Source organism: Aulonocara sp. 'chitande type north' Nkhata Bay, linkage group LG3 (assembly GCF_057382095.1).
Source record: "Aulonocara sp. 'chitande type north' Nkhata Bay isolate Kocher_YH1m ecotype deep benthic linkage group LG3, A_spYH_male_GT1.1, whole genome shotgun sequence".
Classification (NCBI taxonomy): Eukaryota; Metazoa; Chordata; class Actinopteri; order Cichliformes; family Cichlidae; genus Aulonocara; species Aulonocara sp. 'chitande type north' Nkhata Bay.
In genome coordinates, this window is record NC_141346.1 from 19,761,692 (window position 1) to 19,776,553 (window position 14,862).

Genomic DNA, 14,862 nt, shown 5'->3' on the forward strand with positions numbered 1-14,862 from the left:
CCTGTTTGTTTTTCTGTTTTGTGCCTCGTTTGCAGGCATTAGAGGAGTAGAGTAGTTCATTTCCAATTAATGACAATGGCAAGAACTGGGCTTAGCGTGCCAGTGCTCTATAAAGGCCATCTGAGCTCAGTCACTAACATGTTCTAATCCCAAAATTTAACATACCGACGCCATGTGACAAATCATTGGTACATGTATGTTATGCATTGGGAGTGAAAAGGGTCTCCAGTCACTGTGTGGTGCTCTCCTCTGAGATACCCTGTGGTTTTTCGTTTGGGTTAGCACTAAACAATGTTGTGTAGGCCATTATTCCACCGATGAATTTATCGACACCACTGTTTGTACTGACCACAAAATCCATGGTTTGTGTAAGGCTTCTGTTTTATTTCTTCATTTAAAATAAATAGCTTTTTGAATGATACCATGCGGCCTGGTTTGCAACAGTAGACGGAAAAAGGATGTTTAATGTGGGTCAGCTGAGCAAAAAGGTTGAAACCAGTTTGAACCAGACAAGCTGTACCCTTTTTTTTCACCACATTTTTAGTGGTTAAAGCAGAGAGAGGCTCTCTGCTTCAGGTTAAAAAAAAAACACCTCAATCTCATTTCCTCTTAGCTGAACTGACGTCACAAACAGTAGAAAAAAACAAGCAGTTTAAATTTTAGGATAAATATTAAAACAAAGACTATCATGACAAGAGTAGTTTGGGTCTTTCTGGTTCGTAAAACAACGAAGCATTTCTCATTTCCTCACTTTATAGAATCATGAAAAGGAACATTTCTCATAAAGCTAAAGGGGGGAAAAGCCAAACCACAGTGTCTCACAGAATCAGGAAGGAGGCGTGTCCAACGAGATGTGACTATGATGTTTAACTATGATCAAAATGTCAATAACACCATTAAGAGAAAGAATGGAAGAAATATCACTGCTGTGGCTGCTCTGTAAGTACAACATAATGAATTATTACTACACTAGCTGACATCTGCACTGCAGTTTTGTTGAGTTTGATTCCAATAACATTTAATTTCATTTAAGTTGTTCTGGTACTCCTATAGCATTTTTCAGCTCCCATGATATTCTTTAACAAAGTCTAAATAGATTAAAAAAGAGAATTTAAGAAACAACAGTCTTAACCTCTTAAGCCCCAACGCCCCCTGATACGGGGGCAAAAGGCAGGAGATCAGTTAGGCTTGGGGCTTAAAATGTTAAATATTATTAAGGTCCCCACAAACTCTAAACAACATTTTAGCTTCATTTTGTGTTTTTAATGTAAAATAATTTTTTTTAAATTGACATTTTTAAAAAGGATGTTATTAAAACACTTCTGTCAGCTTAGATTGCTTTTAAACTAAAGTGTTTCCAGTTTTGAAAGATGACGTTTAAAGCATGCTTGCTGTGAAATAGAAATAGGTCTATGATGAGATGCCAAAGACCAAACTCTCCACTGCATTTGATCTGCGATACTGTGGAGTTAAAAGCTTTAAAAGTGGAGTTTAGTGACTTTAAAAATGCTTTTTATGCTTTGTGCATGCCTTCCTGAGTCTAAAACCTGAAACTAACCTGAGTATCATTTTTCTTTAGTTGTGACCTTATTACTGATCTGCACAACAAACCAAGGTCAGTAAACGTCTGTCAAAGTTGGAAACTCAGCAGCTCTAATAAAAGAAAAGTCTGTAAAGTGCTTTAGAAGAGCTCATAGAGGCTTTTCATTGGTGGGATAGATCAGATTTTATCTTGCCTGCAGTTAACTCCATATGAAAATGCATTATTTTTTGGATCTTTGTCACATTTTTAATTTTTCAAAGTAATGGGATCCAGAAAAGAGAAGTAGTTACATGTTACTGTTGTGCATGTTGTGGTGAAACTCAGAGACATCACATCCTGTCCCACTTTCATGTCATACTGAGACAGTACAACTTTAACTGCTTAACATCCAGAGCCTTTTTTTTTTTTTCAAAAAACACAACAAAACAAACAAACATGATATTCTTGGAAACATTGTGTTTGTTTTGATGCACCCAGATTTGGATATTACAGTTTTTCTCAGTCACTTTGGTGCTTTTCTCACATCACTATTAACATTTGCACAGCAGTGGAACCAACTGTTTCTCGAAACATTTGGTGCAAGCTGCAAATCCTAGTGGATAACCTGCAAAAGCAGTTCACTTGCTCAAAATCGATAACCCATTCCTCAAAAGCAAGTATTCATGTCAATGAAACTGCCAGTGTCATCAAAATGAGAAGTCTTGACACCATCTTGATGAACAAGATAGTCAAGTGGCTTTGTCATGTTTCCATTATGACAGTGTACAGTATTCTCTCAGTGTTTTCCAAAAAAGGTCAGAACTTGGTGACACTACCTGAAAGTGCTCAAGACAGCACTATACACTTTTTGTACAGCCGTGTACAGTAAAATTACAGTAATGTACACTAAACATGAGATATTATGAGATGTTGGATTACTGTCCAACACTATACATACCTGTTCTCCCTACAAAATTTTTGACTGATTAAATTCACAGTGTTCTTCCAACATTTGGTTGGATCCTCCGACCAGCCTCATCCATTTTGAGACAGTGATTGACAACATGGTCCACAAGTTTGCCCTGATTTCATTAGGGATCTGCCTATGTATTTGGCGTCTTCTCCCTCTTCCCCACCCCTCTTCCACGATGCTGACCTTCCATTTCTGTGTCACAGAATTGTAGACATGGTACACACTATGTCCTGTTTGGTTCATATATGCTTGCCAATTGAGGGTTCTTTGGATCGATCCATGAGTGACTGTGAACAAGTGGCTTGTCATTGGTTACAACTATTACTTCACACACCTCATTGTCAGGGAAAGCTCCAGTTCACCTGAGAGAAAATGTTCAATTTAGGGGACATTTCCAGGAAAAAATAATAATGCTGGAGAGCATTTGAAAACTAATTTACCAATTTTGTATGTAATGATTCAAGCAATGAAATGAAGACTATTAGTTTTATTGGGAACAACTATTCAGCATCCAAAAGTATAGTTCATTTTGACTGACATGACATAAGCAAATAATAATGTTGTCGACAGCAGAGAACTGTATGAAAGCAACTGATACAACTGTCCAAGAGCCTTTGCAATTTGTTCAGAGGAAGGAGAAATTGCAACTATGATGTATACAAATGACTAAATGTTGTAGAGGTTGCACTAATGGTTTTGAGAATTTTCATTCTGATCTGACCTGGCATCTTGATTGTTGTTATTGTGCTTGACAAGCACAACTATCCAAACTAGTTTGTTGATCAGGAAATGTAATGAATTGGTCATCTGTAAAAATGCTCTTCAGATTGTCTGTTTTGAGTATTGTTCTGTACATCATTACAAAGTATGTAAGTTCTCCAGTTTATGTTAACTATTAAGTTAATTTTAGTACATTTTAAAAATATACATAGTTACTGTATGTATCGTGTATGTATCATACACAAACGCGTGTATGGTACAATCCATGGTAGAATATAACACAGTAACGTGACAACATGTATCATTGGCGTATAATTTGAAATTTAGTCACTATTTTCTAATAATAGTGCAGGTAGGAGCATCAAGAAAGTGAAAAGTGATGGTCTCAGTATAGAACCCTGTGGAACTCCATGATTAACTTTTTTTGTGTGTGTGAAAAAGGCAACCACTGTTGTGTTTTGAATATATATAAAAAAAAAACTTAATTAAGTTAAGCCAGCCAGTGGATATAGAGCTCCAATGCTCTCCCATTAATTCAAATGAGTGGGAATGTCAGATGTTCCAAAAAGCAGCAAACCAATCTGGAAAACCATAAATGAAATGTCAATCCAAGTCAATAATTGACAATTTAGGAATGGTGCTACCTGCACACTGCTAGGAGTCACAAGCTGTCATACAGAGAAGCAGCCAATCACAGTGGTTAGAGGTTTTAAAAGGTTTGCAATTGTTAAGAAATATGGAGGTTGTATTCTCCTCTCCCTCACAGCTCATCTGACTGTGAGCCCCAACCAATCTCAGTTCTTCGAAGGTGACTTTGTATCTCTGAGCTGTGAGGAGGACGACAGCTCTACGAGATGGAATCTGACAAGAAACACAAGAAAACAACAGAGGACTCAGTGTGGAGTTCGGTGGGGAATACCAGCTCGTTCCTCCTGTAACATCAGTTATGTCTTTCCACTGGACAGTGGAGTTTACTGGTGTGAGTCCAGAGAGGGTCCCATCAGTAACATGGTTAACCTGACAGTCACTGGTAAGCTGAGTGTGTGGAGTTAGTGTTGATGAAGCTGTGTGTAAATGGATGAAATGCTGTAGTTTGTCTCTGTGTTGAGGTGGATCAGTGATCCTGCAGAGTCCTGTCCTCCCTGTGATGGAGGGAGATGACGTCACTCTGCTCTGTAAAACAAAGACCACTCCCTCCAACTTCCCAGCTGCTTTCTTCAAAGATGGAGTCTTCATCGGGAAAGAGCCTACAGGTCACATGACCATCCAGCATGTTTCCAGGTCTGATGAAGGCCTCTACAAGTGTGACATCAGTGGTCATGGAGAGTCTCCATCCAGCTGGATCACTGTCACAGGTGAGGAGCTTCACTCTGATTTCACCTTTTATTTTATTTATTTATTCACCTGAACAGATCGGATTCTCTCTATAGGTAGACCTCCAATCAAAGCTCCACTTCCTGCCTTAAAACCACCCATCTCTTCCTTGAGCACAGTTTCTGTCCAGCCCACATCTGGAGCTCCACCCTCTGCCTCAACACACTCACAGCTCACGCTGACCCTGCTCCGGTACCTGGTGGTGTTCTGTCCATACTTTATCTCCACTCTCCTTATGGTGTCTTTATATTTATCCAGAGCCAATAATCAATCATCAATGACCTAATAACCTAATGATTGGCAGCTGTTTATTGTTTAATTCTTTAAATAGAATAAATCAAACTTTCCTTTCTGACCTTGCTGGACTCCATGAAATGCCTCCTGTGACAGTGATGATCCCGCCTACACAGGCTTAACAGGGACTGGACCAGGAGATTGATGATGTCACAAAGACAGAGGGAGTGTCATGCCTCATTTTTTACTCTATGTTGCTTTTGTTGAAATACTTCCAGAGCAGGTTCACAAAAGTTTGACTGTAGATTTATTTATTCTCACTGGTCTGCTCATCTCTGATTAACACAGCAGAAGCATGGAAGTCACAAAGTACTATATGACCCATTAACACACTCTTAGTATCAAACTCACCCTGAATAATGATGCAGATACTCTTTAAGGTTTGATTTAATGTTTTAGTGCTGTGCTCTCTGATTGGTCTTCTGATTTGGAAAGGCTCATGCATAGCTTTGTTTGATTTCAATTGGACTATTGTTACACACTGTATACCAGAGTTACTCATTAATCTTTTATCCATTTGCATTGACTGAGAGAAGAGATCACATTAGTACAGTGTCAGCAGGCTTGCACTAGCTCCCTGTGAATGATAGAATTCAGTATTAAGACGCTGTTTGTGTTTAAAGCCTAAATGGTGTCAAACCTGCATATGTGGTAGAAATAGTGTGTCTGTATTTTCCCTCCAGATCATTAAGGCCTTCTTAATCACTTGTGATCATCCTGCAGTTTAAGCTCATTTCAAAATTGGGTGTTGTTGCTATTGTTGCACAGTCTCTTCAATCACCTCCCAACAGACCTCAGATAACAGTTTCAGACTCAGCTGAAGATGAACCTTTTCTGTCTCTGTGTTTTTAGACCTCTCATTTCTGGAACTGTGATTGAAGGATTGGGTGCTCTTGGGTTATTTCATATACAGACTGAATATGTATATTCTCTTTTTTATTTTCTAGACAGAATTATAAAAGCACTTTGGTTTTAAATGTGTTATCAATGAAATTTACTCACGAACTTACTATTAATTTGTTTCTGTGTGTACCGGCTAGTAAGGGTTGTGTGCTAACCACATCATGGTTGGGGAAATTAACATGTTCATAGACTAGAAAAATATGTTCATATTTTATAAATACTGTTTGTATATTTCTGTCTTCTTTAAAAAACACAGCAGAAAGCTGCAGGTAATAAGCTAAAACTCTAGATTACAATAGATTGAGACTGTTGTGTGTTTTGAAGAAGCTGTTTTTTGTTGTCCTTTGGTTCCCTCTAGTGACTCATGGAAGTATAAGCATTTCTCTTTTCCAGCAAAGTGTTTCAGGAAATTTGTCCAGTTTGGTTCACAAAATAAAATCATGGCTTAAACATATAGTGGATCTCTTGTAATGGTGTTTACCGTAATACTGTGAATATCAGCATATAGTGTAAGGTAGAGGGGGAGCTACTTTGATCAGACATTTTCAATAGGCCCCTCCTACCTTTAGGGCCCCAAAGTGCAGTGACGTGTGACTGGTGCTGATCCAATAAGAAGTAAATACAGGACTAGTGATGTTACGTCTGACACTGAAGCCTGTGTCGAGTAAAGGTCCAGTAAAGTCGCATGTCCAAATAAAGCCTGTGTCTGTTTTTAGAATATCACGTGACCAAAGGCTCAGTTTCTCTGAAATGATGTCACTGCCTTGTTATGCGATTCAAGCTGTTTAAAATGCAGAAATTATTTTTTCACATGAACAAGGAGATGTAAGCAGGTTAGGCGGACAAATATCAGCAGTTAGGAGCATTTTGACATGCTATTGCACAATAATAACATAAGTCAATCAATCTCAAAGAGGATGATTAGTCGTGTGTGTGTGTGTGTGTGTGTGTGTGTGTGTGTGTGTGTGTGTGTGTGTGTGTGTGTGTGTGTGTGACACACATGATCACTACACAGGCCAGTACTGCATTTAACAAGTACTAATACCAATTCTTTTAACTTATAATGGAGCTTATGTAGGAGAGAGCAATGTTTATGCAATTAGGTATGAAGTGTATCACCAACTGTTTCACTGTTAAGCCTGTATTTCACAACTATGGGATAAAACAAAAGCTCTTATTTAAATTAGTACAAAAATACATGTTACTCTTCGTGTCTTTTGTAAATGTGGTGTAAATCTGTCATGAATCGTGGCAGGCAGGAGATGTGGACCCAAAATGCAGGCGCTCAGACTGCAGGTGTTAACTCAAAGTCACAGCTTTATTGGCCTGCAGGAAAAAAAAAACATACAAACTAAAACACACAGGGCGATCCACACAGCATGAGGCACAACGTGACACTGACTCAGAGAAACACAGGGTTTAAATACACTGGGAAGTAACAAGGGGAATGAGACACAGAAGGAGGGCACAGCTGGGGGAAATCAGAACTGACGAGACAAGGAAGCAAAGTAAGATACACTCACATGAGACACAGACCTTCAAAGTAAAACAGGAATTAGCACAGATGCAAACTAGACTAGGGGAGACAAAGCAACTAAGAAGCACAGAGGGCAGCTACCAAATACTCAGAGAACTAAACAGAATACAAGAACACCAAACTAAGACACTACACTAAAGAATAAGCTGGGACAACAAAGAGAACTAAGAACATAATACAGAAAACTCAGAGGCACAAGAAACTCAAAACACTGGGTCACTGACCCAGGACCGTGACAAAATCTACCTGATTTTAAAGCATTTGGGACAGATTCTGTGGATTTAAATCTGCTACACAAATAAGAATGACTTTACAATTAAGACAGAAAGGTTAATAATGTATATTCACATATACATCAATCCTCATGTCTGAGTTGTGTGTTTTTTAGGTCTGATAAAATAATTTTTGGCTCAAGATACCATTTTGCATAAAGGCTACAGGTAAACAGTCTGCTAACGTGACAGCTATGAAGACTAATAACACTTTGAAAATTAACATTAACTAATTTTGAAGATCTAAGATGGCCTGGTTGGTTGGTACATGAAATTTACCAGTTTCTTGAGGAGTTCTGTTCAAGATACTGAACCCTGAATTGCCCACTCACTGTGAATATTACTAGTACTAGTAGTATTTTCGCATGGATAAAAATTATTGTGATTTTTGGTGAAAGAGAACATGGGAAACAGAGGGGGAGCTATACAGACAGGCAAAGAAAGACAAATATACACTAAATACACAAAGGATAATGAGGGGATTGGGAAACGGGAGGGAAACTGGAACTAATCAGACACAATGAGACAGGGAGGAAGCAAAACTAAATAAACTGAACACTAGGCAAGGGACTATAAAATAAAACAGGAGACCTGACTGACTAGGGAAACAGAGAGGGAACATGAATCATGGAGACAATAGTAACTAAATGTGGAACACGAGGAAGACAGTGACAAAACTAAAGACTGTGAACTATGAATATAACACAAGCAGAAAACAATAAAAAATAAATACTTCAGTTTCACACTGACTCAGGACACTCAGTGAGAAAAACTGAATATCATTCCAGATTATATCTATACTGCATCATAGAGGGACAGAATTCCCTGATTGTGTAAAGATAAATTAGAGATATTTCCAAAATTTTTTTAACCACAAAAAAAAAACCCAATTTGGATTTAATTTGTTGTTTTTGAAATTAAAGTTTTAAAGGTTTATGTCAGTTTTTTCAGTTTCAGTCATAGGTGACTTGCAATGACGGAGTTTTCACAATTCCCACATAATTTGTTTCTCTACACTAACAAATAAAAACACTTTTTTTCCCATATGAATTAAAAAAAATAAGACTTTTAGCAAGTGTTTCGGAGACAAACTTCCAGCAGGCTGTTCTGGTTACAGAACAGCCTGCTGGAAGTTATTCTGCTGGAAAAGCAAAGAATCCTGATAAAGTACAGAACTGCTGGCAAAAGACTCCATTTCAAGTAGGCGTGTCATGACCCTGTGCCTTCTCGGCTGACTCTGTATGGCTACAAGAGTTTTTGTTGTGTTGCGTCTCTCACTCTCCTCCTGCGCACTGCGCTCTACCAGGGCGTAGTCATGATGACTTCAGCCCCTGGCTCAGACACCTGCAAGCAATCGTCTCATCACCACGCTCACTTCTCAAGGCGGCTGCCGAGAATGCTTCTTCGCTGGATTATTGTGTAACACTCGTCAGTGTCATTGCAAGTCTGAGCTTTTCCACGAGTTTCTTTCGTGCCGCAACTTACCTGTTCTTCCTCCCTGTGCCAGACTTCTCGTCAGCCTGAGGACCGCTGTTTGGTGAGCTAAAGCCGGAGTCGGAGCTAACTTGAGCATCAGCGAAGGATTGTGTACATAGCCCCGTGTGTCCCCTTCCCATGCCTGTGTTCCCCGGAGACCCTCTTCCCGTACCCCCTCAACTGTATATATCTGCACCTGGTGTCTGTGTGTAAATAGATTGTGAAACTTAGAGACGGTCTGCCTCCGAGTCTCTCCTGAGCCTGACAAGGCGGGCACATCCAGTTATTGGTTCAGAATTTCACAAAAACATATGATGGTCAAAGCTGTCATACGGATATTTAAAGTACTTTGAGAGGTCGAAAGGTAGAAGTCAATGATATTTTAGTTATTCTCTTGAACGGCAGGAGTTGAGAGGTGGTTGCTGCCCCTCTATCAATCATGAGGAAAGATGCGGGCCCTTACATCGGAGGAATCTCCAATTTTGAGGGCTGAACACTCCTCGCTGCAGCGCACACATTATCTAACTAGGAGTTTTGTCTTTGGGATAAATCCACTTTTGTCCAAGGGTGCAGCTGCCACACTACGTGCACAAAAAAGGGGAAACACACACACACACACACACAACTGGTCCAATTTAGATCCACAAATTCTCTCTAAAGGTAAATCACTCAAAGGATCCAGGTTTTCAGCAGAGAGAAGAACAGAAGTTAAGATCACAGAGCCAAAGCATACAAATGTGCAAATTTCAGCAGTAATAATTCAATAATTGTTAAAAAAAAAAAAAAAGTCTCACCCCAGGTACATCGAGCTGAAGCACAGGAAGCAGCAAGAGCCAGACTTTGCTGTTATAAAAATATAACTGAAGAAAATTAGAATGAAATAGCCGATGCAGGAGCACCATGACTTTTCTTTTTTGTTTGTTTTTTTAACAAACCAGTATTGATTCTCTTCACCATTAATAAGTTGTCTTTTTGAAACACTGTAGCATTTTTATTTATTTATTTATTTTTGGTTCTTTATGGCAGCACTCATAGAGATTTGTGGAAAATGATTCATCGTCTGTAAAAAGCCCCTTAGTCCCATTAGTCTAATGCTGCCAACACCACCCCTTTCATGTGAAAGTGTAAGGAAACAAAGAGAATATAACAGGACTGGCATGGGAGGCAGACACTGAGGCAGACTGAGACTAAAGACTAAACAATCATAGACAAGGACAAAAAAATAAAATAAAGTGACAAAGTAAAACTGAAAGTTAAATAATTTGCTAAACACAAAGGCAGGAAGCACGGTGAACAGGATACAGGGGAACTCTGGGTGATTCATGAAGCACAACACAATGAATGAAACCAAATAGCCCTGCCTGCTACATCCAGATAAAGAGAATCCATTTTATTCGATTTTCTTACCTGGATGAAGAGAAAAGAAATCGCCCAATTCATGGCGCCCAATGCGCCATGAATTGGGCGTAGCCTTAGCCTTAGGATCTAAGGCTAAGGCTATGTTCACACTGCAGGTCTTAATGCTCAATTCCGATTTTTTGATCAAATCCGATTTTTTGTCTGCTTGTTCACACTACAACTAAAATGTGACAGCAAACGTGCTCCTGTGTGAACGCTCAAAGCGGCCCGCATGCGCAAAAGAAGTCGTCACACACGACGCACTCTGTTTAAACCCAGAGCAAACAATATAGTTTGACTGATGGCCCTTAATATAAAGACTTCTGACTTTACGTTTCCCAATTTTTTGCTTTAGGTTATTTTGTTATTTACATAATAATGTAAATAACCTAATAATGATCATTATTGCTGTTTTAGAGAGGAACGGTGCTTAAAAGGATAGTTGCAGACTTCTGTCAGAATCTGCAGATTATACAGTACAAATAAAATGTTCACGTTGTCTTCCCAACTGTTTCACTGGATGGCCAGGAAGCGTTCACGATGTCTTCTCCGCCGCTGATGTCACGGTTCTGGGTCCGTTGGACCCAGTATTTTGAGTTTATTGTGTTTTGATTTAAGTTTGCATCAGGGATTGTGTTCTTGTTCTCTTGTCGTGTTATGGTGATGATTATGATTTCTATTATTAGAGTTCCATGTTTCTGTTTATCTGGGTTTACGATGTGGGTTTAGTTTCTTATGTCATTTCCTGTCTGTCTCTCAGTGTCAGGTCTGCGTCTTGGTGTGGTGTTCTCATTTCCTGTCTTATTGTGAAGGTCTGGGTCTCATGTGAGTGTGTTCAGTTTTACCTTTGTCGCATCTTGTTGATTATTCCCAGCTGTGTCCACCACCTGTGTGTAATTCCCCTGTGTTTCTCTGTGTATTTAAGTCATGTCTTCCGTCATTGTTGTTGCTGGTCCGTCTGTGTATTCCACCCTGCGTCATCTGTGTGTTTCCCTGCTGTCAACCGCCAAGTGTTTCTGCTCATGTTCAGGTTTGTGCTCTGTAGTTTAGTTTATCCCAGTATAGTTTAGTTCTAGCTCCATTTGCCGTTTGTGTTTACTTTCATGTTCAATAAACCACCTTCACACCTTCACGACTGCCTGCATTTGGATCCTCCTTCATTTCCTCCACACGGCTCACCTCACTCGCCGTGACAGCTGATAATTGGCGTCTGTCTTGTGTCAGTGACGTAAAAGACGGATTTAATGCGACATAACCGTTCAAACAGCAGTCGCTTTCTGAAACATCGGATATGTATCGGATTCAGTACCAGATCGGATTTGAAAATATCGGATTTGTGCCGTTCACACTGTCATACCATGATCGGATATGGGTCGCATAGGGTCAAAAAAATTGGATTTGATGCGCTTTCGCTTTCGTAAGTCAAGATAAATCAAAGAGCCAACTGAAAAAACTGAAGGTAAAGGAACCTTAAAGACTGAAGTGAGACCATACAGTCAGAGTGAAACCGACTAGAAAATGCCCAATAAATGAAAGAGGATACTCCTCCACTTCCTGCCCCAAGTGGAGGAGTTTAAGTATCCAGGGTCTTGATCACAAGTGACGGGAGCAGGAGATCGATAGATGGATTGTTGCTGTGATTACAGTGAGGTGGACACTGTACTGGTCTGTCATGGTGTAGAGAGAGCTGAGTGTAAAAGCAAAGCTCTCGATTTACAGTCACTCTATGTCCCTACCCTCACTTATGGTTATGAGCTGTGGTGACCAAAAGAATGAGGCCTCACCCTTAGAGATAGGGTGAGCAGTTCAGGCATCCGGGAGGGTGTAGAAGTAGAGCCGCTGCTCCGTCACATCGAAAGGAGCCAGTTGAGGTGGTTTGGGGATCTGGATGCTTCCTGGGCGCGGTTTTCTGGGAGATTATATCTCTCAGCTGGCTTGGGAACGACTTGGTGTCCCCCCGGACAAGCTGGAGGAGGTGGGCGGGGAGTGGGAGGTCTGGGCTTTTCTGCTTAGGTTGCAGCCCCCCTGACCGGCCCCGGATAAGCAGAAGAAGGTCGATAGATGGATCATGGATAACCAAAACAAAGACCCAAAAAAACATACAATCCTCAAAACACAAGTCTCCCCATTATTATTACAAAGAAAAGAAAAGAAAAAGCTTAGACAGAAACCTAAAGTCAGATGCTTTCAAGAAATCCAGGGACCATCCCACTGGTATATCCCATGATATTGTTGCTCAAAACTCATTATAGAAACAACGCTTAACAAAACTTGGAGGGAGAAGCTGATCTGGTAGCAGCTTTGAACAGAGTTTAAATGAGAATTTCTACCCTGAAAATTGTATATGTACATGGTATTACTAGGAAAACAAACTGCATATGACAGCCCATGTTCTGGAAATTTATTGCCTTGTTACTGAGTAAAACATCAGCTTTTTCTGAAGGGTCAGGTGGGAATTTATTTTCAGACATGATGAAATAAATCAATTTCCTGTTGCTGTAAGACCCGAGGTGTCGTTCTCAGCTGATATTTTGACATGTTTTTGAAGGATTTCAAAATGTATACTCTTTTGCAAAAGTGATTTCCTCTTTATTTTCTCAGATTACGGAAACAAATTGTTTCACTCACACGGTTAATCACAGGATTAAAAACAACAAATTTAAAAAACAAAACAACACACAAAAAAGTGACACAATGCTAACAATAGTTTTCAAGACAAGTTTCCTGATCAGACTTTGTTTGATGCTTGAAAAGATTCAGTCATCCTAAAGTTTCAGTGAGCTCACTCAGTAGAAGAAAGACAGTACTGGTATATAATGAGTTCAATTTTTTAGTTAAATTTATTGAAAAATAATACATACAGACAAATAAAACAATAGAAGCTTTAGGTACGAATAGAAAAAGATGTGTTAAAAGAAAACAAAGATTTGACAAAGATTTTATGCTGGGTGCCTTTCCTTTGGTAAATGGTAAATGGACTTGTTCTTATACAGCGCTTTTCTACTCTTCTGAGCGCTTCAAAGCGCTTTATACAACTTGTGTATTCACCCATTCACACCCATTTGCACAAGCACATGTTTCTAAGTGCTTTCTAACTAACATTTACACACATTCATACTCCGATGGATGCATCGGAGAGCAATTTGGTGTTAGTATCTTGTCCAAGGATGGCATGCAGACTAGACCAACCTTCCGATCAGTAGATGACCTGCTCTACCGCCTGAGCTACAGCCACACTCCTCAGTTGAGGCGGGTGGAAATGTCAGAGTGTGCTGATGTTACAGTGGTTAGAACTGCCACCTCAAAGTGGCTGCGATTCTCAGGATAGCAGTTAACTGAGGCGTTGTCACTGTCACCTAGCAACCCGTGAAGAAATGGTTGGCGTTCCTTAGACGTATGTTCAAAGATGTCTTTAGCATCTTTTCAATGAGTTTTGCCTGAGCTCCTTTCCTGCTTTTTTTCAAAAGAGGTAATTGAATTGAATTGATTGATTGATAATACTATTCATCCAGAGGGAAATTGGGTTAAGGCTGCCAGCCGTGCCAGCGTCATCTTACCGTTCCAACCATACATACATTACACAAACATCACATGGGGAAGACTTCTCTCCAAGATGTTATCCATATTGAGTTCAAAACACAGTCTGAGTACTCACAGCCCTGCCCATCATCTATAATGTCAGCCAGCCTTGTGGGATTTTGAACAGCTGTAGCCGTTTCTTGTACTTCGATAAGCCAGGTCCGAGCCAGCTCCAATCAGTCAGATCGTGGTTCCGAATTGGTAGATGTCGTTCAATGTCCTCCATCGAGAGTGTCGCCAGACACATGACGCAACCGACCATCGAGTATGCGGCAGCAAACGTCTCCTCAGGACAATCAAGCTCTCCCAAGCCCCGGAAGGTGTTAATTCCATTACTGGACCAGTTGATCAAATCCATAATTATTTAGGTTTTAGAGAACAAAACTGAGAAACTCTTTGAGGGTTAGAGAATAAGCGAGACAATACAAAAGACACGAGAAGCCAAGCAGGAAAGATAAGGGAGAGGGAGAAGGAGAAAAGTGTGACCACCTCCGTCAAGAGCAAGAGAATCATGAATAATGCTATGAGAATGGAGAATAGAATAGAATAGAATTGACCATTATTGTTACTGTACATGTACAGCGTGTTTACTCACAGCCTAGGGGAGAAGCTGTTAGTGAGTCTGGAGGTGTTGAACGTCATTGACCTGTGGCACCAACCAGAGTGCACAAGGGGTCACCTGTGATGTCCCTGGTTTTCCTGATAGAATAGAATTCGACTTTATTGTCATTGCACATGCACAGGTACAGGGCAACGGAATGCAGTTTGCATCCATCCAGAAGTGCTTTAGTGATATAGATATATTAGGAGGATA

The 14,862-nt window shown here is 40.0% G+C and overlaps 1 protein-coding gene across 1 annotated transcript; it reads left to right on the top strand.

Moving 5' to 3' along the window:
* Positions 1–813: 813 nt before the first annotated feature.
* On the top strand, positions 814–6,471 carry LOC147334397 (Fc receptor-like protein 5). The gene is made up of 5 exons (XM_086271627.1): positions 814–939; positions 1,580–1,615; positions 3,982–4,245; positions 4,325–4,570; positions 4,646–6,471. Exons 1-5 carry the CDS (start codon positions 873–875, stop codon positions 4,873–4,875), a joined length of 843 nt encoding a protein of 280 aa, XP_086127753.1. The 5' UTR covers positions 814–872; the 3' UTR covers positions 4,876–6,471.
* Positions 6,472–14,862: the final 8,391 nt, after the last annotated feature.

Excerpts from the sequence above, each read along its gene's own strand:
- LOC147334397 (XM_086271627.1), top strand. The coding sequence starts at position 873 with ATGATCAAAATGTCAATAACACCATTAAGAGAAAGAATGGAAGAAATA. Across the intron at positions 4,246-4,324 it reads GGTTAACCTGACAGTCACTG|GTGGATCAGTGATCCTGCAG; the intron begins GTAAGCTGAGTG and ends CTCTGTGTTGAG. Across the intron at positions 4,571-4,645 it reads CAGCTGGATCACTGTCACAG|GTAGACCTCCAATCAAAGCT; the intron begins GTGAGGAGCTTC and ends TTCTCTCTATAG.